This window comes from Silurus meridionalis, chromosome 20 (genome assembly GCF_014805685.1).
Source record: "Silurus meridionalis isolate SWU-2019-XX chromosome 20, ASM1480568v1, whole genome shotgun sequence".
NCBI lineage: Eukaryota > Metazoa > Chordata > Actinopteri > Siluriformes > Siluridae > Silurus > Silurus meridionalis.
Window position 1 is genome coordinate 7,401,810 of NC_060903.1, and position 25,401 is coordinate 7,427,210.

The window sequence follows — 25,401 nt, forward strand, 5'->3', positions numbered from 1 at the left end:
TTGTGCACACAGCCAGGTCTATGAAAATGAGGTTTTGCAGTGGAAGATCATAAGTGGACTGATCTAAAGCTCTGACCTCACCCCTATTGAACACCTTTGGGACCCCAGGCCTCCTCAACCTGCATCATTACCTAACTTAACGAACACCCCTGCGACTGAATGAGAACAAATTGAGCACATTGTGGGCACGCCAATGTGTTTGAGTTGTCCACCTCTGTATCATTTTTTGCATAAAGGTTCTTGATAGACGAACGTTTAGAACAGAAGAAAAGCTACTAGGAGAGTTTTTATGCATACTGCAAAGACTAAGCTAAAAATGTTCTTACAACATTACACTCATTAACACTCCAAACACTTCTTCCAAATCAAGTGCGGTGTGCTGTAAACATTACCAAGAAGCAGAGTCACAATTTATGGATTAATTGTGAATGTTTTTTCCTAATCATTTCTCCTAACCGGCTAGAGAAATGCTCAAGTGTCATTAGTCAGGGTCGCAGAGCAAGTCTAGAAAACTACAGGAATGTCTGAACACCACATTTCTCGAATAAACACAATCTGTAGCCCGATAATAAAAGCTCACGATGTAAGTGAATCCTACTAAAATGCTACCGATTTGGTACAAATAAGAGCAGAAGAAATCAAAATCAGACTCAGACTGCTAGGAGAATGTTGCTGGTGTGGTACAATGGCACAGCCACTAGGGGGCAGAGAGCACAAAAAAATTATGAGGTCGTGTTGATTGAAAAAAAGGACAGACAGAAGAAACTGCAGATGTACATGATTAAAAAAAAAGAAGAAAAACACAGATAATGATCTCTCGTGGCTCAGTCGCTCCAATAGGAGGGAAGGGCAGGAAATTAGGGTATGATAGTGTTTTAGAGACCCACCTCTAATGGCTGACTGAAGGGACATACTGGAAAAAGTGCACAGGAAAGAACAGAATATTTTGCATCTCATGGCGTAGTTCATATTCATACACTGCTCCAAGTCTCAAGCTTTTGCTGCTTTAAAAAAAAAAAATCCCTAATCTCTTTCTCTCTTTATCTATTCATCGTTTCTCCAGTCAGTGTGCCTCAGCGAGAAAGTGGTACCACCACCTCCACGTAGTTGCAGGGGAAGTAGCCGGCTTGGCCATGCAGCGTGCCCTCGTACCAGTTCTCATCGATTTGGCTAGTCAGAGTGATGATGTCCCCCTCACGGAAAGCCAGCTCTCCCTCATTCTCTGGCTCAAAGTCATACAGGGCTTTGCAGCAAGGCTGCTCCATTGCTACAGGTGAGACGGAGAGGAAGTGAGACGCAGACATACAAACATGATCCGATACAGATAAAACAGACACACAGATTCATGAATACAGATGCAGATAAAACAGAGAGAGGAGAGACACACAGAAATAGACCAAAATAGAGAGAGGAGAGACATATTACAGATACAGAGACATACAGTAAAAAGAAAGAGAGAGGAGAGACATATAGAGATAAAGAGAGGCAGAGAGAGACGTACAGACAGAAGACATACAAATGCAGATATAACAGACATACAGAAAAAATACAGAGAAAGAGAAGAGAGACATACAAATAATGAGAGAGAGAGAGAGAGAGATACAGACAGACAAAGACATACAAAGGCAGACAAAACAGATAGATACACAGGAAAAGATATTGGGGGGTCAAATTCAAAAGCGAATGCATTTAAAGACGTTTCAGCATTACTGAATATATATATATATATATATATATATATATATATATATATATATATATATATATATATATATATATATATATATATATGTTTTTTTCCTCGCTACAATCAGGTTTTAAAAAACTCGATCAAAACAGTGCATTTATGTGACATCAGTGAGACTTTTGCTTTCTAATGTTTTCTCCTTTAATTTTTTCAACTATTAAAAGGATTAGGTTGATCATTATATTAAAAAGAGTCTCATAGCTTCAGCACAAAACTAATAAAAAATAAAAAAGTGTTGAACATACACGTTTTAGCAGATTAACTACAGTCAGTGTGCGTGTCGGAGACTGTACAGTTGTGTGTGTGTGTGTGTGTGTGTGTGTGTGTGTGTGTTAGAGACTCACACTGGCGTTTCTGGCGTACAGAGGTTCGGTTCGGCAGAGCAGGTGCTGCAAAAATAAAGAAAACAACATCGGTGCACTCAGTAAACACAATTATTAGTCTCGCCTTCACTCCTTTTTTCTCCCTCTTCTTCTTCAATATAACAATAAATAAAAGCAGCTTGTCATAATGTAAGTAATTAAGACATAGCATCTGACTGGAGAACTCAGGACAGCACTGAGCACTGTGGTATTAAATGTGATTGAGTCATTCTGAATTAGACCCATGATGAGACTCAGTGGAGGAGGGCAAAGGGACAAGTTCAGGAGGTAAAGTGAAGCTCACCTGCGTTAAAGTTTGCGGGAACTGCAGGAGGACTGAAACTCCCGTTAGAAGACTCTGAGCAGTCCGAGTCGAAGCTGGGCATCGGTTTGGGCATTCGCTTCTGACGTGGATGAGCCTGGGCACGGTTCACTCTGAGACATGTCCACAAACACACAGACACACACAGGCATGTAAGACAAAGAAAAGAGATTTAGGGGTCTAAAATTCTGGAGCAGTGAATAATTAAACATAATTCTTGCTTGCTGCCTTGTGTTCTTTATTTACTTTTATTATTCCTTTCTTTGCTTCATTCAAGATAGAAGAAGACAATAAAAAAAGAATGCAAAAAATCAAATGGGAAAAAAAAAAAAAGACAATTTGAAATGGTGGCAATGGAGAAAGAGAGATAGGTGATGAGGGAGGTGATGACCTAACAACAGAGAATAGGAGAGGACTGAAGAAGAGGGAAGGGATTCATACCGGTCTCTCATATTCTCGGCCAGTTCTTCCAGCACCTGCACTGACTGTTTGTGAAACTGCAGCTGAGACTCCACCAGAGCAGAAAGCTGGCTCACCTGTTCCACCTACACACACACACACACACACACACACACACACACACACACACACACACACACTTTTGTGATCAAAAGAAATTGAACCACACCTGTACTCTCTACCCAAGTTCTGAACATTACTAAATTTCAGTGCAGGCTTTAAATGCAAACAACGCTGTGTTTGAGTAAGCAGTAAATCCAGTGCTTTTTTGAGACTCAGAAGTTATAAACTTAGCAGTTTCCTCTAAAAACTATAGACAAATTAAAATAAGCACAGCACGCGTTATTGGCTGTGAAAAATCAAATGTGGTCACAGGTACAGATGTCCAGTCCAAATTATGGAGAGACGTATTTTACCAAAGAAACGGTAAATATCTTATGCAATACTAAATAAAGTGTAAAAAAAAATAACGTTATTGGCCATTTCATCACAGCATTAGTACTAAAATGACATATATACACATATATATACATATATATATACACACACACACACTTGGACGCAAGTATAGTATGTATGTATGAGCATTGCATTTCACATTTTGTCCCAATTCTCTCTTATCATTCCCTCCAATCTTCTGGGAACATGTTCCACTACATTTTTGGAGTGTGCTTGTAGACATTTGTGTTTATTAGCCACATGTGTATTGATAAAGGCAGGTATTGATGCAATTGAGGCCTTGGGTGCAGTCAGACTCCAATTCATTCCAAAAGGTTTAGTAGAGTTGAAATCAGAGCTTCATAGCAGGCCATTCAAGATCATCCACTCCAACCCATGGAATCTATTTCTTCATAGAGCTTGTGTTGTGCACTGGGGCATTGTCATGCTCAAACAGGTTTGAGTTTCATTGTTCAAGTGAAAGGAAAATTAAATGCTACTGCATCCAGACAGCATATTTAATTGTGTGCCTCCAACAGCTGGATAAGTGTTGCACTGTTACATGCTGTAGATGTGTGTATAGTGATTTATTTTTATTTGCTTTGTTCTTTCTCTCCTTTCCATCTTATTTTTTTTAAATAAAAGGTGTCATTTCTATTCATTTGATCATGTAGAATTGCTGCACCGAACAGGGATGCTGACATACCAAAAAAAGGTGGGGCTTCCAGGACTAAAGCACCGCCGCAGAAGAGGAAAGGGAGCGTTCTCTTATTGTCAATCCCTGTTTGTACATGTGATTTTTGTTCCATGCTGGGTGCTTATTACTGCTTTCTCAAGTATATTCCCCTCACCACTCGATACCACTGCCATTAGTCTGCTGTTCATACTGTTCCCAAATGAGCACAGGGAGTTTTGGCGTACCTCGACATTAATTCATACAGACACACTCAGGTTAGAGGAGAGCACCACCTGTGTATTTTTTGAGCGTCTAGCTTGTATATATTAGGCAGGAAATTTGTTTTGTTCTTTTCTTTGATTTGGCACCATTTTAGAGTCCACCTCCACTATTCACCTCTGTACTGCTCAAATTTCATTAATCCTAGTTGCTGATTGTTTCGTCCCCGTTTCTAATTCTATATAGACTTGATTCTTTTCATTTGTATAATACATGTGTGAAAGTAAATAGCATCTTAAACCACTACTGGGTTTCGTCTAGTTTCTTTTTATTAGTGGTTTTCTTCTAGATACCATCACAAATTCATATAGTCAAACACTGAGCCCTAAGTATTAGTATTGTACTATAAAAATGCACATCCCTTTTTTCCATTTTGTGCAATATGTGATTTTTGCATAAAACTACACTTCCTCTAGTCACACACATCATGCTCTGTAATTCTCATCCCATCTTCATCTCAGCTAGCAAAATGGCTCTGACTAAAGCATTGCTGTAAGCAAGCTATAGAGTCATGTAAAATAAAGAATAAATAAATACATTAAAAACTTCAGAAAGGAACATTTCATTGTGCTTGGTAGATTCTATCTGGATACATAAGCCATGCTTCCTCCTTATAATAAAGCAAGTGAGGAAATGACGCGTGGGTCAAATAATACATCTTAAGCTAAAATGTGAAATGTTGACATAGAAAAACAGACTGTAGAGGATGAATGTTCTATTAATACAGGTATAATACAAAAGAGACTACTTTTTTTGTGTGTGTGTGTTGGCACATTTTTGGTTATTTAATGTTTGTACACTTGTGCTTTTGATTTCCAGTAGCATTTTTGTTTTTGTTGCAATGATTTTTGTCTAGTATTCTCTTCTGTATCTCTGATTTTATAGCATTTTTGTACTCGGTTATATTTTTCACTCACTTATTAATGATTAATCACTTGGTCGATTTCACCTGGGGATTCTAATAAATCCGCTGGATTTAACTTACACCTACACTCTCACTCAAGCATGCTAAATACATATAACACGGGGAAAAAAAAGAGAGACTTATTTAAAGGGTGGAGTACGTCTACCCAAATTCCCTCCAGTGTCTGAAACATATGCTAATTACAAGCAGATGGAGAGGGCTGCTGGGTAATTGGCTGCGAGTGAAAATGTCCCTTGATATTTGCTTGAATCCCATGAGAGTCGTTATTTTAGAAAGGAGGGTGAGGAAAAGCCCATTGATCATTCAGCTGAATCTGCATTCCTGCCTTTAACAATTCAAACACACAGAGTTCAGTACTAAACGTTATATATCTTTATTGAGCCACTTTGGGGGAATTTTGTTCGATAATCATTTATACTCACGTCAGTTTCTAGGAGATTGTGCATGCTGATCTCTGCAGCCTCTTTGGACTCGTGGAACTTCTCCAGAGACATGCGCAGCTCCTCGTCTGGAATCTTTCCATGCCTTTTCTTCTTGTAGTCGTAATCCAACCTCCGGCCTTCCACCTTCTTCAACTGATGCTGTTGGGGGAAAAGAAAAAATTTAATGAAGAGACAAAGAGATGGATAAATGAGTTTGCTAGAGAAAAGGGTAAAACGGAGACTTAAATCTTTCCTCTAATGTGGGGTGGATTATCATAATGCCGATGAAATGCCAGCCCAAAAGAGAGGAAAAAAAACAACAAAAAATAAATAAATAAACTGTGCTTTACCTGTAAATGGAACAATTAAATCAGGGACAAAAAATATCCTCTTAAAATCCTACCTGGATGTCCTTGAGATCCTTGTCTACGATGGTCTGGAAAGGGTCGATGAAGTTCTGCTTCACGTCAATATCCAGGGAATCCTTGACTTCAGCCAGCCTCTTCATAGACTCCCCCATCTCAACAAGAGCGCCACCTACACAGAACACATTTTACTCAAGCAATGTTTTAGGTCATCTTAATTTTTTTAATTAAAATTTTTACCAACAAACATAGTAGAATAAAGCCCCTAATCTGGAATTTATTTGTACATGCTCATGAGAGAGCAAAAATTAAATTTAATGACAAACTTGCCAAAGGCAAGTGTTATTGCATCAGAAAAGATCACATTTTGTCGGCTGTACGTTTACAATTTGCAATTAAGTCAATCTAATTTCTTGATTAAGGTAAAAGTGTATTAGCAAAAAAAAAAAAATTAAATTTTGTATTAGAAAAGGCTTGGATATGTTGTTTTGGATACAAAATGTGGGTATTTATTCAGTTCTCACAAGTGAAATTTAAACTCATTCAGTCTACCATTCGACTGACATTTATTCATTGCAAAACAAGTTTCCCTTATTCACAATTTCAAAATCTTCCAGTACATGCCCATAGCTGTATTTTTGTGAGCCGTCACCTCTACTAATACATACACACCGAAAATCACACACACATACCGAAGTTGGTGTCTTCCCCCATCTCACGGCCATATCTGGCCATGCACTCCCCCAGAACTCCCTCTGCCTGTGGATAGCCGGTACTCTTGACCTGCCCACGAATCTTCGAAACAGAGTTCAACATGGACAGTTTGGCCCGAGAAGCTTAAAACATAAGAGCAGAAAACACACATTCAGTGAGGAAAAGATGCAAATTTGGGGTTGAAAATGTTTGATGCGTTTCCAGATACACAAACTAAAATCATCTGTAATGACTTTCAGCTATTCAAAGAAATTCTCCAACATGCTTTAATGTTTTCATGCCTGGGATTTTCCCACAGTTGACGAGAAACCTTGAATAAATAGCGAAACCCCCCCAAAGGTTGTAACACAAGTCTGGTCATGCTTGCCAGATTAGTTGCTTTTACTTTAGATCTAGTGATTTGGTCAAACAAAGTCTTTTCTGTGCTAATCTCAAAAGATTCAAAAAAATGTGAAAGGTCAGCAATTTCACTCTGAAGGTAGTCTGGCTATCACAGCTTTTCTCTTCATGCTACTTACCTGGGTTGGGCTGCAGATACTCTGATGTCCTGGATAACACTTCCACTATAGCCTTACTGGTGATATCAGCCTTCTGTAAAACACACAAAGGGAAATGGGAAGGGTGGTGTGAGAGACAGGACTTAAGAATTGTGGCTGGTGACACTCAGTATATCTGCACCTCACTCTATTAGACAACAATAGGCAGGAATTATAATTAGAGGTGTGCATTGGGACTGACTGGGATTCCATGGCAGCAGGAGGTCATATCTGAAGCTTGAGAGAAAAAAAGGTCATGTTCATTAAGAATAGAGCTTTGGATATGACTGGCTGGTGTGTTCATTTGTTCATTTTACATGAATGTTTTATTCGGGTCAGAATCACTGTGGTCTGATCATTAGTTTATATTTTAAAAAATGACTCAAACTAGAAAATATTGTCAGATACAAGCAAAAGTAACCACAGGAATGAAGAGGATGGTCAAAATGTTTAAGGAGGCAATGGGTTTGGTCAAACTTTGGTTGTTAAACTTTCTACAAGAGCAGGCAGGACTGAACAAAATGTTTGTTGTGAGGGAGAAATGGTCAAGCTTCATTCAGGAGCTAAAGGGATTGGTCAAAGTTCCTACAGATGCAGAAGGGATTGGCTGAAATGTTTGCATAAATGGGTGGGACTGGTGGAACCTTTTCCAGGAAGAAGTTTTTTTTTTCCTACACTTTCTGGGGGAGTAGGCAGAATGTTAGATTTTTGTTTTTTGTAGGAACAGACAGGATTGGTCATAATGTTTTGAGAAATGGGTGGGATTTGTTTAACTTTCTACAAGAGTGGGTGGAATTGGCTCCAAAATTTGTGTCAGTCGGTGGGATTGGGCAGGCAAGTTGGATTAGTCGAGATATTTGCAGGGAAAAGAAGGATTGGTAAAAAATGTGATAAATTTTCTGCTGGAGTTGAAGGGACTGATCAAACCTACTACAGGAGAGGGTGAGACCGATCTAGCCTCAATGTGGGAGCAGCAAGACTGGTGGGAATATTTGCAGTAGTGGGTGGGATTGGTCACATTTTATGCAGGAGTGGCTGAGATTTGTTCCAAGAAGCAAATGAAAGCTTTAGGAAGGAGTGAGCACACAACATTTCGGAAGTTTACAATTTATATACAGTGTGAATCGGAATTTCTTGATGAGGGTAAAGGCGTAGCGGTCTTGGAAATGGTAGTGGTAAAATCTTTTAAAGGACAGTGGATTTTTGAGCAAACTTGTAGGACCGAGAGGGCTTGAAATGTTCTACGTGGAATAAGGGAGATTGGTTTAATGTTTAAGACATGATGGAATTGTTTAAACTTGCAGCAGGACAAGTTGGAATTGACTATTTGTCTTTTTTTTAGCAGTCAGAACTGGTCAAATTTCTAAAGGACACATTTTTTAATTCAGAATATTACATCTCGACTCACGTTTGCTTAGACTGTCTTACAATAAATTGCTTTTGCTGCTTTGCTGTTTCGGTTTGTCAGCTATTTTATATGTGACATGTTCTGGAGCTCTTGGGTTTGAAAAGCCAAATAAATAAAACATATCCCGATTTACCCTTTCTAGATCCTTGAAGTCTTCATCCAGCTTAGTACCTTCTGCTCCTCCTACTTTCTCGCTCACCATCTAAAAAATAAATACACATGTAAGCATATACATAAATGCAGATATATTTTATGCATTTAAGACGCACACGTACACAATATGTTGAGTAGGGAAATTGGAAGACACTAAGAGAAAACAAAGCGAAGACAAAAGAGAGGCTGAGAGAAAGAGATATTCAATATACAGCATGATAATAATCTGTACAGGTCCTGTCCCTAATCCCATTTGCAGCACATGGGCTATTTATTACACTATACATCATGAACCAGACACCTTTATTATGCACTGTTTCCAGGATCTCCCGGAATGCATAAACACCAAACCTAACATGAAGGGACTCGTCCACTAAGGCAAAGCATATGAGGTTTTTATGATAAACAAAATTAACTTTACTGCAGGGACAAAATCAGAAATTGGGGCATGTTACAGTGAAAATGTCACTTGAGTAAAGACCTAATAAGTAACGGTAATGATAGGTTTGTGATGCTTTTGAGTGTGTAACATGTCAACATTGAGGCCTATGATGGCTTCAATGTTGACAAAAAAGAAAAATGAGTGTAGTGTTACAAGATTCCCATTTCCATGTCACTTTATCCTCCGGGCTTTAGTTTTTCAAGTGTATGTCCATAGTTTGCCAGAATGATTTACATGTGTAACCAAATTGTTAGATATGACATTTAAAAGTGATCATGACAGCATCTTGATAAAGTTTTAAACAAATGCATTTGCAGACTGAAACTGAATTGTACTTGAACTGCAAACAGCTTTATGAACAAAAAGGTTGCTTTACTTTGGACATCTGGTCCCCGAGTTGATGGTGGTTTGACAATTTTTCGATCTTATGAAGACGATACAACAAAATGTACAATTTGTCCAGCAGGCAAACGAAGCAGCTGACGCTCTGCCCTTCACTCAGTGAAATCTAAAATTCTGTCTCATAACAAAGTATATAAAGCACAGTTGCCTTTACAATGGTGCAAGCAATGGTTTGTGTCTCTCTCTCTCTCTCTCTCTCTCTCTCTCTCTCTCACACACACACACACACACACACACACACACACACACACACACACACCCCCCCTCCTTACAAACGAGTTACGTTCCGAACGACCATTTGTACTATGAATTTGTTCGTAAGTTGTTACTGTGTTCGTTATTGACTATGTATATCTCCTAATGATGTAAGAGCTATAAATACTATCAAATAAACTATAAAATATACTAAAACAAATCGAAATACTGTATACAATATTTTGTATTAAGTAATAAATACATAAAAAAAATAAAATAAAAAAAGATAAAATGTATATAAAAAAAAATTTCGCTCTAGTCCAGTGCGCATCATGTAGACTCGCTCCTCCGTTTTGAATTTTTGACTCCAAACAAATTTCACTTTGAGGACTGGTTTGTTCGTATCTGCAAAAGTTCGTAAAGTGGGGGGCATCTGTATATATTCAGATAGACAGACAGATAGACAAAGAGAGAGAGAGAGAGAGAGAGAGAGAGAGAGAGAGAGAGAGAGAGAGAGACACACTTACACACTATATAGTTTATACAGTATGGTACTAAAATTGCATCGTTTTGCTAAATTATGTAATGTAATTTGTTAAATTATTAACAAATCACAGTATACTACCCCAAACTAATCACCATTGTTCAAGACTTCTGAGTAAGTTAGGCCATGTCTCAACTTCCGATATATCAAGTTACGATAGGGTTATTGGAACGCATCTCCATTGTGAGTCGGTGACTACCTGTATATCATATATAAAATTTTTTTTCCAATTGTGTGTTTTGGCCGTCAAATGTGACTTGGAGGAATATAATATATACAGACATTGTTAAAATGTGCTGCAAACCTCTTCAAATGATTTAGAATGGAAATGGAAAAACAGACATTTCTCTACATTTCTTTGCTCTGACAACAAGGGCACTGTGGTGCACAGGTATTTCTTATCTATAGATATTCTTATTATGACCCTGAATAGTCTGAGATTCGATCCTGCAGTTTCGAAAGGAAGAGTCTGATTTAACTACTAATCTCATAGTGGAATCTTTGCAGAGGTGTTAAAATACCATTTAAGTTATATGAGGTGCTCAATGTTTAATCAGTTTTCTGTAAGTTAATATACAGCCCTTTATGATAATGCTGTAAATAAAAATGTGAAAAGAAAGAAGCTTTATGATTAAATCCACCCCCATGAGAGATTTAAGTTTCACTTTCTACGATCGACACGGGAGCATGTTCGCGGCAGGAATTTAAAAGTGTGACAATGTATAGGATATTCCGTGAAGGTATTTTCTGTTCTAATATAATTCTGTAAAATTATTTTGGATTGTTTTTGTACTTAGTGTGCGTCAATATGTTAAGATAAATTGTTTTACAACTACCTAGTGTCGTCATCGGCCACCCCCGCCCAACACACACACGCGAACAATGTGACCAAGTCAACTACATGCAAGACTCGAGAACACTGATTCGACTATTAAAATCCTTAGTTGGGGACACCACCAGATTTCATAATCACTCAATTCCTTTCTCAGTCCTTGCAGCCCATCATAAATACTCAGTGTGCATTAGTTTGTAGAAAAATCTTGCAATAAATGTAAAATATTTGCTATAAAAAAAATACAAAAAAAAGCTTAGAATGGAGCACTTTCCTATCCACTCAAAACATTCTTAAAGCAAACCCAAGGCAGCATGATACCTGCCCCAATGGGCCTGTTTTTAATGTAGTTCCCACTCTGTCTCACTGAGACCTGGATTAAACCAGGTGATTATATGGGTCTAAGCAGTCGACACCGTCAGGATATGTTTATAAGCATGAGCCCGTCAGACTGGTCGTGGGGGTGTAGGAACCATTTATACTGCTTCTCTTAATGTTAGTCAGATGTTAGGATTCAGCTTTAAATCATTTGAAGTGCTCGTTCTTAAAGTTGTACTTTCAGACATACATAGAAAACTCGCTCTGGTCACCGTGTACAGACCCCAGGACCCTACGCTGATTTTCTTCAAGAGTTTGCTTGTTTTCTATCAGATCTCTTGATCAATTTTGATAAAGTGCTGCTTGTAGGAGATTTTAATATTCATGTAGATGATGTAAACGATGCTCTAGGATTATCATTTGTTGACTTATTAAACTCTTTTGGGGTTAAACAAAACGTCACCAGACCAACTCATCGCTTTAACCACACACTAGACTTAATAATATCCCACGGAGCAGACGTCACTGATATAGATATTTTACCTCAGAGTGATGACATCACAGACCATTACCTCATACTGTACACACTACCGGTAGAGCAGATTAGCCGTGTTGCACCACGTTATCGACCTGGTAGGACTATTGTTCCAACCACTAAGGACAGATTCATAAATAACCTGCCTGATTTATCTCAATTTCTCACTAAACCCATAACTACTAATAATCTTGATGAGATAACTAAGAACATAGACCTTATCCTCACTAGCACATTAGACACCGTTGCCCCTATCCGGTTAAAAAAGGTTAGAGAACAAGCACCTGCATCTTGGTATAATAGTCATACACATGCCCTCAAGAGAACAGCCCGTAATCTGGAGAGAAAATGGAGGAAAACTAAATTGGAGGTATTTAGAATCGTATAAAGACAGTATGCTCAGCTACAGGCAGGCGCTAAAAGCTGCTAGAGCTGAACACCTGAGCAAACTTATAGAAAACAACAAAAACAATCCCAGGTTCCTTTTCAGTACAGTAGCTAAACTAACTACAAATCAGGGCTCTGAAAATTGTGTTCCATCACAGTTTAGTAGTGAGGACTTTATGATTTTCTTCACTGAAAAAATAGATAACATTAGAAAAACAATTGTGGCAGTTCAACCTCTGACAGCATCTCCTGAGACAGTGTTACCTTCAACTCCACAACTCCACTGTTTTACATGTATAGGACAGGAAGAGCTGTATAATGTTATTGCCAAAGCTAAATCGACAACATGTCAGTTAGATCCAATTCCTACTAAATTACTGAAGGAAGTGTTATATACAACTGGTGAACCTCTTCTAAATATTATTAACTCCTCACTATCTTTAGGTCACGTCCCTAAATCCCTCAAGTTAGCAGTTATTAAGCCCCTCATTAAAAACCTAATCTGGATCCAAACACGTTATCAAATTACAGACCAATTTCAAATCTCCCATTTATGTCTAAGATTTTAGAAAAGATTGTCGCTGCACAGTTATGTTCCTACCTGCAAGAGAACAATATCTTTGAAGAATTTCAGTCAGGTTTTAGGCCCCATCATAGCACAGAAACTGCTCTAGTTAAAATAACTAATGACCTGTTTTTAGCTTCAGACCAAGGCTTCATTTCGCTGTTGGTTTTACTAGATCTTAGTGCTGCATTCGACACTATAGACCATGATCTCCTCCTAGATCGCTTACAAAATTACATCGGCATTCAGGGACAGGCATTAAGCTGGTTTAAATCCTACCTGTCCGATCGTTACCATTTCGTAGATTTAAATGGAGAGCTATCCAGGCTAATGCAAGTAAATTATGGCGTGCCTCAAGGTTCAGTTCTAGGACCCCTGCTCTTCACAATATACATGCTTCCGTTAGGAAATATTATTAGAAGGCATGGAATTAGCTTCCATTGTTATGCTGATGATACTCAGCTATATATCTCATCTAAACCAGGCGATACAGCTCAATTAACCCGGATAACTGAGTGTGTTAAGGAAATAAGAGATTGGATGACCCATAACTTTCTACTTTTAAATTCTGATAAGACTGAGATTTTGCTCATCGCCCAAAAACTAGTATACAGACGCTCCAGCATCTCAACCTGCATTTAGACGGATGTTCTGTAACCACTAGTTCAACGGTAAAAGACCTGGGTGTTATTTTAGACAGCGACTTGTCTTTCAAAAATCACATCAATCAAGTTACAAAAACAGCCTTCTTTCACCTTAGAAATATTTCTAAGCTAAGAAATATGTTGTCTATATCCGATGCAGAGAAGCTCGTCCATGCGTTCATGACCTCCAGAATAGACTACTGTAATGCGTTACTAGGTGGATGTCCTGCATCATTAATAAACAAGCTTCAGTTAGTCCAGAATGCAGCAGCCAGAGTTCTTACAAGGTCAAAAAAATATGATCACATAACCCCGATCTTATCGTCCCTACATTGGCTTCCTGTTAAGTTTCGAATAGACTACAAACTATTACTTCTCACTTATAAAGCACTAAATGGTTTGGCTCCCATGTATCTATCCAGTCTTTTAACACGCTACAATCCGCCACGCTCCCTGAGATCTCAAAACTCTGGGCTTCTAGTAGTTCCTAGAATAGCAAAGTCCACTAAAGGTGGTAGAGCATTTTCACATTTAGCTCCTAAACTCTGGAATAGTCTTCCTGACGGTGTTCGGGGCTCAGATACACTCTCCCAGTTTAAGTGTAGATTAAAAACATATCTTTTTAGCAAAGCCTACACATAACATACGTCTCACATCATAACCTTGTGCTCCAGAACATCTGATCACATGCACATTATCAACTTGTGCTGTTAATATCATGAACAGCAGCTACGCTAATTCCTCTCCACTGCTTCTCTTTCTCTCCCATCCCGAGACACCCTGAGGTTTGGCCAGCTCCAGTCACCTCCCACCTCGTGATGATTACGGACCTTTGAAGAAGTAGATGCCGAACTCACAAACATCCCGAACCATCTAGAGACGTACCAGTGCCATTTGGATCCCGCTACATGTGTGGAGTTTTGACATTGGACCTCCTGGAGTGTTTAAAGGCTCTGGCATGGAGAAGCTGATGCTGGATCTGTGGTGATCACAAATGCTGAGCTCATAAAACTCGGAGCTACTAACCATATAGACTGTATAAGACTGCAGAAAGAACATCACTTATAATCTTATACTCCAGTAATCATGTTAGTTCTCACTGTCCAGTGTTCTTTATTGTTGAAAGATTTATGATCAAACTCTTGATGTCACCCAGATGAGGATGGGTTCCCTTTTTGAGTCTGGTTCCTCTCAAGGTTTCTTCCTCATAACATCTAAGGGAGTTTTTCCTTGCCACAGTCGCCACGGCTTGCTCATCAGGGACAAATTCACACCATTCACCATCACTGTTGATTTGTGTAAAGCTGCTTTGAGACAATGTCTGTTGTGAAAAGCGCTATACAAATAAACTTGACTTGACTTGACTATTTCCCATGTATTAGTAACTCTATAGAGCTGAGATTGGCAGTAAGACTTCTCCATGATTGTATGGCATCTAGTAAAGTTTACATAGGTCATCATTTTTAAAATCCAGAAACATTCAAAAGAAGGCATTTCAAATTTTAGTGGAATTTAAGAAGGGATAAAGTTGTGAATGAGGACTTTAAGAATGCTTGATCTATATGATGTCCCTATGGATGAAAAACCACTGACTGATGATCAAGATTCATGAACAAATAAGCAACAAACATAACCTACCTTTCAACCCTAGAGTTTATTTTTAATGTTTGCTAAAACAAAAAGGACAACGTTCTTGGCATAACAAACACGGCAAAGCAAATACATTCATTGTTTAAAAATGGCAAGAGTTACTTTTCCAATCACTGCCTTTATGATCTCTTGCATCTAAGAGCTTTAAGTCTTAGGTTTAAATGTTCTACATGTAAAGACCTGGTAGTCCATTATTTATTCATTCTAACCACAATTTTCTTTTTTTTTCTTTTTCTACAAGTACACTTTATGCAGGTGATGAAATGGTGACCTTTCAGTGCTGCTATTTATGGCTAATCATCTGCGGTGGTGTACATCAGGACATATGCTGACCTAAAAACCTTGCAAAGCCTGCACTCTGACATGCACACATTCAAGTCAGAAGGAGAGGTCTCTTGTTGAAGAACAGCACATCAGACAGTCTATAGTTCATAAAACAGTGCCACATTCAGACCCTGAAAATAACAAAGAATGTTTACTCAGTTCTGACACACCCAATTGAGCTCCTTACAGACTTTGTAGAGAAGATGAATAAGTTAGACTCCCGTTTCAACACTTGAGACAGCACTCCCATCTAACTGTTTTAGTTAACATACCGAGTCAGCACATTTATCCAACTGTCTGATCTAACCTCTGGATTCAGCACACCCAATACAACTATCAGAACTAATAATCGAAATCAGCAGTTCCAAATCAGCACTCTTATACAAATGTCTGATCCAACCTACTGATTTAGCACTACCATCCAAATGTCTGATCTAACCTCTCAATTCAGCATTCCCAACTTATCACAGATTTATTCTTGTCTGATCTAAGAATTTAGTTTAACAGTTCCAACTCAGCAGTTCTACCCAACTGTTTGATCCAACATCCAGGTTCTGCCTTTCCAACTCAGACTTCTTGTCCAACATAGCGATTAAAGTGCCATCCAACTGTCTGATTACCATCCAACTTACTGAGCCAACAACCTGATTCAGCACTTCCAACTCAGCACTGTTCTCCAACTTCTCAAACAAAAGGAACATGTTTGTGCATACAATATTGTCTCTTGCTATATTTGAGCTTTCCACATTCACAGAACACATTTTTCTACAAATTATTGTTAGAACAAAATTATTACTCAATTTTTTGCCGATTCAGGCTTGACCACTGGATAATGAAATGAATACAATGGTTATGGGAATAGAAAAAGCTTAAACCTCTGGATGAAAGTGCGTTTCAAGGACTTAATTTGACCACAATACCTCAGTAGTGCATTGTGGGATTTTGTGAGCACTCTGGGCATTAGACATCACAAGCCAAACTTTACTTATTTGCCATAGAAGCAGTGAAATGATGGCCTTTAATATGAACCTCAGGCGACCAACACAAGTGACGAGTGTCGCACGTCACAAATTCTCAGCTATGCCTGTCTGAATGTGTTTGGTTTGCTGCTAAACAATGGCTCAGCCATGTTTGCTTCCTCTGTGTTATTAGCATGAGTGACTAACGCTTATGTGTTTATCAAGAGTCTGCTTAACCCAGCTTCATCTGATTCAGCTGCTAAAACACTAACTGAGCTGGTCAGTCTGGTGTGTGTGTGTGTGTGTGTGTGTGTGTGTGTGTGTGTGTGTGTGTGTGCCAGCTGTTATTTTCAAGCTTCACCATAACTAAAATATTCCAGATTTTTTAACTGCTTCACTGATGTGTTGTCTTGTTAAAACACCGTATTAAAGCAGTACTTGTTATTCATTAACACCTTCATCATGCCAGCTTGTTTTTCCTGCAAAAGTCAAACTTGCTGAAGGTAAGCAAAGTCAACTCTCAACAACAGCAGCAGGTCTTTGAACGTTGGTTATGCAGTCTGACCGGCAGGGTGATTTTTCAGGTTAAATGCGATATGATGACGCATTGCTTTTGTTAGTAACGTTTTAATAGTGCTGCTGAATAGTATGCGAAGCTGGAGGCACACAAGAGTGTAAGATTTCTGAAGAAGTGAAAGCATGTTTTTCCTTCACTTGACTTCCACTAGAGGGGGAAGATCTTAAGTGACCTGCTATAAAGCACTGACCTCAACCCTATTGAACACCTTTTGGATGAATTGGAGAACTGACTGCACCCCAGACCTCTTAACTCAACATCAGTACCTGATTTTACTAACACACTTGTGGCTGAAGGAGCACAAATCTCCACAAGCACACTCCAAACATCTCCAGAAGAGTGGAGCTTATGTAAACAGCAAATGCAAACTAAATATGGAATGGGAAAGTTTGTGTACAGTCTGACCCCGACCAACGACCATTTGACTTACGACATTTCGGAGATACGACTATCACCTCCAATGTAACCCTTCCATTAGGGTTGCACAAGCCAGTGCACTCTTAGTGCCGGTCCCAAGCCCGGATAAATAGGGAGTGTTGCGTTAGGAAGGGCATCCAACGTAAAAAACATGTGCCAAATCGAACATGCTGATCACGAATACGAATAATCCGCTGTGGGAGAAGCCGAAAGAATGTTTATTTACTTCTTATTTTTTAATTTACTTTATTTGTACTATGTAAAAAAAAATTTACATATGTGTTTGCACTGCCTCTTTATGTCTGCGCTGGAACACATCGTAGAGTCTTCTCGAATTAAGACCTTATCTTCGTCGTAAGTTGGGGTCTACCTGTATAGTGTGTGTACATTTTTTTATATAAATGCTAGTGAGCTACTTTTTTAGAGTGCTGCTCAGAATACAGCCTTTAGACGCTGAGAGGAAATCAGCAATAAAGGAGTTTGATCCCGAGAATGAACACTGAAGAGCTGTCCATACTGCATGATCTTAAATTGTCCCAAAAGTGGGACCAGTTTTGCCTTTATATTATATGGCTAATTCTAACTGGTCCTGCTCACTCAAGCTCTTTACAATCATTAGGTGTCCTTCCATCCTTTCAGATTAATAATTGCCTTATATGTTTACATTTGCTCATGTATGGAACCCACATTTCTGCAAATAAATAAATAAATAAATAAGAAGAATGGCAGGCAGAAAAGAGAGAGTTTTTTTTTTAATCTATTAAACCATTATAATACAAGTACATATGCAGAAAGATTCACTGGCTCTCAGGAAGCCAGAGCTACGCACAACTGACACAAGTGAACACAACATTAAGACGTTTCATCACAATGAAAAAAAAAAAAATGACAGAGCCTCGTGTTATATTAAAGACCATGCATTTTCTGGGTGGCTGAGTTGGTTGCTGAGTAAGGCATGTTACAAAAAGTGTTCAGATGTTTTGGATCCGCGTTGCACTCTGACATTTGGCTGTCAAAAATAACGTCATATATTGTGGTTAAAGGTTAAACCACGTCCGCCGCGTGGCCGAGCGCCGAGTGATCCGACAGAGCGTGTAGCTTTGTCATACCCGCCTAAACACACACAATAAAATGATTCATCGCGGTGATTCATCGGACTACATTCGACGAGAACGAGGGTGCGAAAGTGAGACACTGAGGGAGGAGATAAAAAATAAAAAAAAAATGAGGAGAGAAAATGATCCTGACCAGTCGAACTACATAACTCAGCCCGTTTTTTTCACAGCAGCCATGAACTACAATCAGACTGCTGTGCAACACAACACTTCAAATGCCACGTTTTGTGTAATAACGAAGCCCCTGGGTGTTGGCTCCAACAATATCTGCCAAGTCACACAAACTCACAGCATTTCATTGCTGGGGCCTGATTTATTGTCCAATTAATGACCTGCTTACAGAATCTGGGACTAACAGAAAACAGGATCCTGCTTAGAAATGCTATGTGCCATGGGAATGTTCAGCAAAGACGTTACACCAGAACTGAAGGTTTTACCATTATGATGGGAAGACATGCTTAATGCGTCAGCCTGCATAACAAATTCGTTAACTTATTTAAATAAACAAAAAAATATAATCTTTAAGTAGTATTTCAGGTAGAAGTTGGGCGATATGACAATATCATGTCGCTATTCCCAAATAAAAAAATGTTTTTTTTTTTATTAAAATGAATGTCCACATGGAGAAATCTGCAAAAACATGCTCATGTTGTACAAACCTAAAACGCTCCAAACGAATTATAAATGCAGTCATGCGACACATTCAACTCAAAACAAGATGGTGGTCAAGTTGTTGTGCACTAAAATGTAATGCTCTAATTTATCCAAAGATGTTCAAAGATCTCTATATAATCTTATTTTCCGGACTATAAGCCGCTACTTTTTTCCCACGCTTTGAACCCCGTGGCTTAAACAACGACGCTGCTAATTTATGGACTTTTTATGGAGTTTTTCCCGGTTTCACAAGCTTCAAAGCCAAAAAACTGAGACCCATTACATTAGACCAATGAAACTCTTTATATTAAATCAGATGCGCTCCCACCACATCATAAATATGGATGAGGTTCCTCTGACGTTTGACCTGCCGCTCACTCAGACTGTCAACAGGAAAGGCGAATCATTCGTGAATATACATCATTCGTCACGCTGAAAACAATCGGGCATGAAAAAACACACTTCACCTGTGTCCTGAGCTGCACAGCATCGGGAGAAAAGCTTCTCCGATGATGATTTTTAAACGCATGACGATGCCAAAAGATAAACTCTCGAGAGAAATAGTTGTGAAAGGAAGGAGGAAGACAGTGAACAATGACTTTCTTGGTAGGCTACTGTTTAGATACAAGTTGTGTAATAGAAGCCTACCAAGAAAGTCATTGTTTAGATACAAGTTGTGTAACAGACACTGTCTTTCGTTAAAGCCTGTGTAAAGTTCATTAATTTGCGGCTTATTTATGTTCAAAATAAAAATCTTTGTTAATTTTTCAGTGGGTGCGTCGTATATTTGGGTGCGCTTAATAGTCCGGAAATTACGGTATATAAATATAAAATCATGCAAATCCCATCAGCACTGTGAGATGATATTTTTGCATGATGTAGGGCATGTATATCCTGGAGTAGGGATTAGATAGACACATATAGATACCAAGCTCACACACACTGGTTTTTACCAAACACTCAAGACATAATAGCTACAACAAGAGGACAATGTTTTACAGGAACACAACGTGGAACAGCGAAACCATTATATCCGCATGGTCATGTGACTGCAAATTCATTCACAATTGTTCAACAAGGTCTGAATTTTTCAAGTGCAAAGGAGCAGGGTTGGTTCTTTCTGTTTTGTGGTCAGTGATTTCATTCATGAAATTCAGACATATTTTACGCTCGTGTTAATGTGAGGTTGGGGGACACGCCCCGATCCATGACCTTTTCCTCAGGAATTACAAGAATTCACCACCGGTCGTGTTGAACAGCCTTCGTTGGCACTTTGTGTTTTGTTGGGATTGAAACAAAACCTCAGATGGAAGTAGAACAAAAGGATGATAAGAGATTATCAGATGTTCTCGTTCCTTCCGTTGATCTGAAGTTCTGGTTTGGGCGAATGGTGCTAATGCTAATTTTTCTGGACCATGAAGATATCGGTTTTGCAATCAAGTGTCCAACAAACAACTGACAACCTCAACAATGAATGGGACTATAGCAAATAGACTTTCTGTGTCACATTAAAATGGGTCCTCTTTGGAGTCTGGTTCCTCCCAAAGTACCTTCGTCATAATCTCAGGGAGTTTTTTCCTTGAAGCCATCACCGCTTGCTTGCTTATCAGGGATAAATTTAGATGTTATAAATACATAGATGTGTCATTATATCCACAATCTTTATTTCTGTAAAGCTGTTTTGGGACAATGTCCATTATTAAAAGCGCAATACAAATCAAATTGAATTAGTTGTGACGCTTAAACCCTGTATTACATGTCAATCTTACATGCAACAGGTTTAAAATTTTAATACAGCAGGATCCTATTTGATGTGAAAATAAAAAAAATAATCCACATAGATATATCTATTTAAAATATGTATGAAAATAAGGCACTGAGAGCAGAACAAGCAGCACTTTGATTTGAATCTGTTTTAAGTAGGCAAAGTTACAATTCTGTGTACGTGTTGTTCTGAGAGTGCTAGTCAATGCTTAATAGTTAATAATCAATAGAATGGAAGGAACCAGACTACACTTCTTAACCACGCCCACTTCTCAGCTGCTCAGCTGCTCTCCTGTTGTACAACACTTCGCTCGAGTCTAGGCTTGCGCAAAATAATGAACCGATTGAGTACATTGTCCTTACATGATGGTACACTGTAACGTTACTCTGATTGGCACCAAAAAGAGCTGAATTTTTTTTCCCACCTTTTCCTATGAAATAGGAGTAAATCTGAAAAGCTTGACGTAGGTGGTTTTAAAACTACAGAAGGTGCCTGAAAGCCCCAACCTTCTCATGTACTCTTAAATGAACTCAAAGCTCCTGCATGAGACTTTATTTTTACACAATCAGTTTTAAAGCAATAGCCATTTTGTCAACTGCTGGATGCATTCGAAAACATTTTCTCAAATTCTCAACTGGTTCCTGAATCGATAGCTGGAAACAAGTAACAAACCAGAATTTCATGTTTACTAGCAAATAAAACTTGTCACAAGGCAGCTTTACATGAATATATACATTTCAGATATGAACATTTCTTTTATAATTGCATACTATACAGTCAATTGTTCTACCATGAACATATCAATGTATGAGCAACAAAATTATTTTGGAAGTCATTACAGATTTAATCTCCATTATACAGTAATTTACATTGAACTATGTGCACTAAAGCAAAACTCTTCTCAGCTACTTCAATCATCAGACTATCCAAAGAACAGCCATCTTCATTTTCTTTCCAGCACAAACAATATATGAACAAAAATAATGGGACACCTCACTATTCCAGCCTTTGTGGTTCTTTCGCAAAAACGTTCACCACAAAGTTGAAGTCACACAATTGTCTTTGGATGTGGTAGCATTACCTTTAACATTCATTCGAACCAGGGGGCCCCAAACCAAATGCCAGCTCCAGGAAGATATGGTTTACATGGTTTGGAGTGGAAGATCTTGAGTGGTGGCCTGCTATCATATCTTTAGGATGAACTGGAATGCTAATTGCACCCCAGGCGTTCTCACCTTACATCAGTGCCTGACATTACTAAAATCTCCACAAGCACACTACAAAATCTAGTGTAACATCTTCCCATCGGGAGTTTATTATGAGAGCAATTAGGGACTAAATGTGGAATGAGATGTTCAAAAAGCACATACAAATCTTATAATCAGGTGTCCACAAACATTTGTAATTTTAGTGTATACTCAGCCCAACTTAAATACCAACAACAGGAAAGATCCAATCTACACTTCTAAAAAATGTACTACGATCCCACATAATCTTTTGCCCACACTTTAATAAAATTCCAGCATTTACATGCTGGCACCAAACTACATCAAATATTTATTTAACATTATTTTTTTTTTAATTGATCTATTTTCACATTGATTAATATGAACGTAAGGAACAGGAACATGAGCTCCTGGAGTCACCTTCAGCAGAGCTTCATTCCTTTATTCCATCTGTTTCTCTTACCTCCTTATCTGTACACTTCATTTTAAAGACAACAGCATCACCCATGCCACCGGGATCATCGCTACCTAGCCAAGTTCCTGCCACAGTTTAATGCAAATATGTTGTGCAGCTGCAATGCATGTTGGATCTTTGACTCCACTGCATGCCGCCTCTGCCACTATACTGAATTTCTCATTAACGTGAATATACAGATTGAATGTTTGAAAATTGCAAAAATAAAAATAAAAACTATTTTAATAAAGTTTATTTGAATAGGTTTTTCCCCTCCTTTTTAACCCAATCGTTTCTCCCTGTGATGTCATCACGGCCCACAACAACTTGTTTCTCAAACAAGCAATGAAAATACAACACCAGGAAATAAATGTTTGCTTGGCCCCTTTACATTTAATGACTGGAATACAAATATATTAAATGTTGTTAAAGGTGGAGTTTTAAAGTGGCTAAGCAAAAGAAAAGACTAGAAAATTAAAATGAGAATCCTGGGCTGTGGTGTCAAACATGAAGGACGTAATTAAGCAAAACAAAGTCAGGCAGGTATATGGAAGCATCCAAACACACAGTCAAAGCCCAATCCTTAAATACCCATCTTTTTTATTTTCCAAATATTACCTAATCAGCCACCAATATCTCTGAATAACTACATTTTTTTCTCCAATTTAATAAAACAATGGTGGCAAAACACTTTTCTTTTTTTCCTTTAAGTAACATCCCAACTAACTCTAACAATTAACTAACACCCAACCACCTCAAATCCTGACCATCTCTTCTTCTGGCTCATTTATACCTCTTGACAAATCACCTGTTTAGAAGTTAAGAGCAACAGACTGTGCTCTCTGATGTTTCAAATATGCTGATTCTAATCTCACACGAATCACTTGCTTTGAATTTACTGATCTGTAATACATGATAGAAATATATAATAAAAACTAGTTAAAAAAAAAAAGCAGCAAAATATATTCCTTAAAAATTCAGGAAAAATGTGTTCCTCATTACTTGCCATTGAGCAGTAAGTGGTGAAGGTATGTGGTTTAATAATTTGTCCTCGATTTAAACCCTGGTCCATTCCACCAGCTGGACCAAGCTGAATTTCTAAGGACATCATTTCATCAGTTTTATTTCACATCTTTCGAAATAATATTTTTTTTCTGAAAACTGTTGCCCTTGCTTTATTTATGTATTTACTTAATTTTGTTTTCTTGCAAATGTGGGTTTCTTTACACGTTTCTGTAATGTTTTGGTGATAAAAAGTAATATTTGGAAATAAAAAACGACTTAATCATTCATATATATAGACACACATATCTTGGTCCAAAAGGTGCTGAAGATATGTTTTATATTTCAGCATTATCACTCATCCAAAGTGATTCTATTATAAACTGTAACTCAGAAAAAGAAACACTATTTCGTTTCTTAAAGCACATAATTTTGTTTTTCACATGTTGTTACAAAGAGATGAATTGTTATGAGATTCTAACCTTATTGTTATAAAAGGTCCACTAGATGTTTTCCAGCTTCCTCATTACCAACTCAACTCAACTCAACTCAACTCAACTCAACAATGTCGTTGCTACGGACCAAAGTTGCATAGACAGTGAACAGTAAGAGTAAACATTAGACATAAATAAAGAATAAACAAAATACATAGTGAAGTTAAATGCCATATCCAGTGTGTACTAGTATTTGAAGGGTTTTCTAATGAGTTTTATTACTTCTTAAGTTTTTATTTCGTTTATTTTAACAACTTATCTTCGATCTAAACCATGATCCAGTCCCCCATCTGGACCAGATCGACCTGGGCTGATCGAGCAGGCATTCCAGCAGGGGGTTGGTTGAAAGCTACAGTTCCAGGTTGGATCTCCCTGAACTTCGCGATCAAAACCATCATGACACGCTGAACACCAAGCCTTTCCCCCCTCACACTTATATCCTGTATCGTTAGGATCCATTTTAGATGCATTGTACAGAAACAGGGGTTCCTGCACCGCTGGAGTCCAGCTCGACAGCTCTACAGATTGTTCAGAGGAGTTGAAAAAGTTTCACACTCACCTGACTCGCTTTATAAAACTGTTTCTTCAAGCCAGCGACAGACATTTTTGCGTTGGCTGGTCACACGATACGCCAGGAGGAAACTCGAAATTCGTTTCTCTGTCTAAACAGGCGAAACCCTGCCAGCACTTCTTCCTGCACCACCACCTTTAAAAAAAAACCCACCCGCTGGCAGTTTTACCCTTTTTCTCCTATCCGTTTTCTAAAAATCCCACCCCTTGCATCCTGATTGGATAACTCTTCAGAGTGACAAGTAAAGTCACCAATGAAAGCGTGTGAAACGGAAATATTGATGGGAACGAAGCCAATAATAAAACAGAAGGCGGGATTTCTTGTTAAAATGAAGAACGCGGAGGCATTTCCTGTTCACGGAACATTACTTTATTTCCTTTTAATTTTTCCCTTTTTTTTAAAACAAACAAACAACCAAAAAAAAAAAAAAAACAGTTTGCCAAATGTTACACTATTTGCAACTATCGTTTAAACAGACATTTAAATATCACATGCCACATTTAAATGTATTTCAAAAAAAATA

General features: G+C 38.3%; 1 protein-coding gene and 1 long non-coding RNA gene across 2 annotated transcripts; one reads left to right on the plus strand and one right to left on the minus strand.

The window, feature by feature from the left end:
• Positions 1-588: 588 nt before the first annotated feature.
• Positions 589-25,054, minus strand: sh3gl1a (SH3-domain GRB2-like 1a). Its single transcript, XM_046876719.1, has 10 exons — positions 24,867-25,054; positions 8,787-8,855; positions 7,228-7,300; positions 6,688-6,831; positions 6,034-6,167; positions 5,631-5,789; positions 2,873-2,976; positions 2,414-2,544; positions 2,092-2,136; positions 589-1,267 (listed from the first exon to the last, which is right to left on the minus strand). Exons 1-10 carry the CDS (start codon positions 24,909-24,911, stop codon positions 1,074-1,076), a joined length of 1,098 nt encoding a protein of 365 aa, XP_046732675.1. The 5' UTR covers positions 24,912-25,054; the 3' UTR covers positions 589-1,073.
• On the plus strand, positions 23,167-24,852 carry LOC124403119. The gene is made up of 3 exons (XR_006928843.1): positions 23,167-23,354; positions 24,312-24,418; positions 24,590-24,852. It is a non-coding gene; the product is annotated as an uncharacterized LOC124403119 (long non-coding RNA).
• Positions 25,055-25,401: the final 347 nt, after the last annotated feature.

Bases quoted from the DNA above. Each gene is read 5' to 3' on its own strand.
- sh3gl1a (XM_046876719.1), bottom strand. From the start codon at position 24,911: ATGTCTGTCGCTGGCTTGAAGAAACAGTTTTATAAAGCGAGTCAG. The intron at 2,545-2,872 runs GTATGAATCCCT...GACATGTCTCAG, and splicing joins GCCGAGAATATGAGAGACCG to AGTGAACCGTGCCCAGGCTC. The intron at 2,137-2,413 runs GTGAGCTTCACT...TTATTTTTGCAG, and splicing joins TCCCGCAAACTTTAACGCAG to CACCTGCTCTGCCGAACCGA.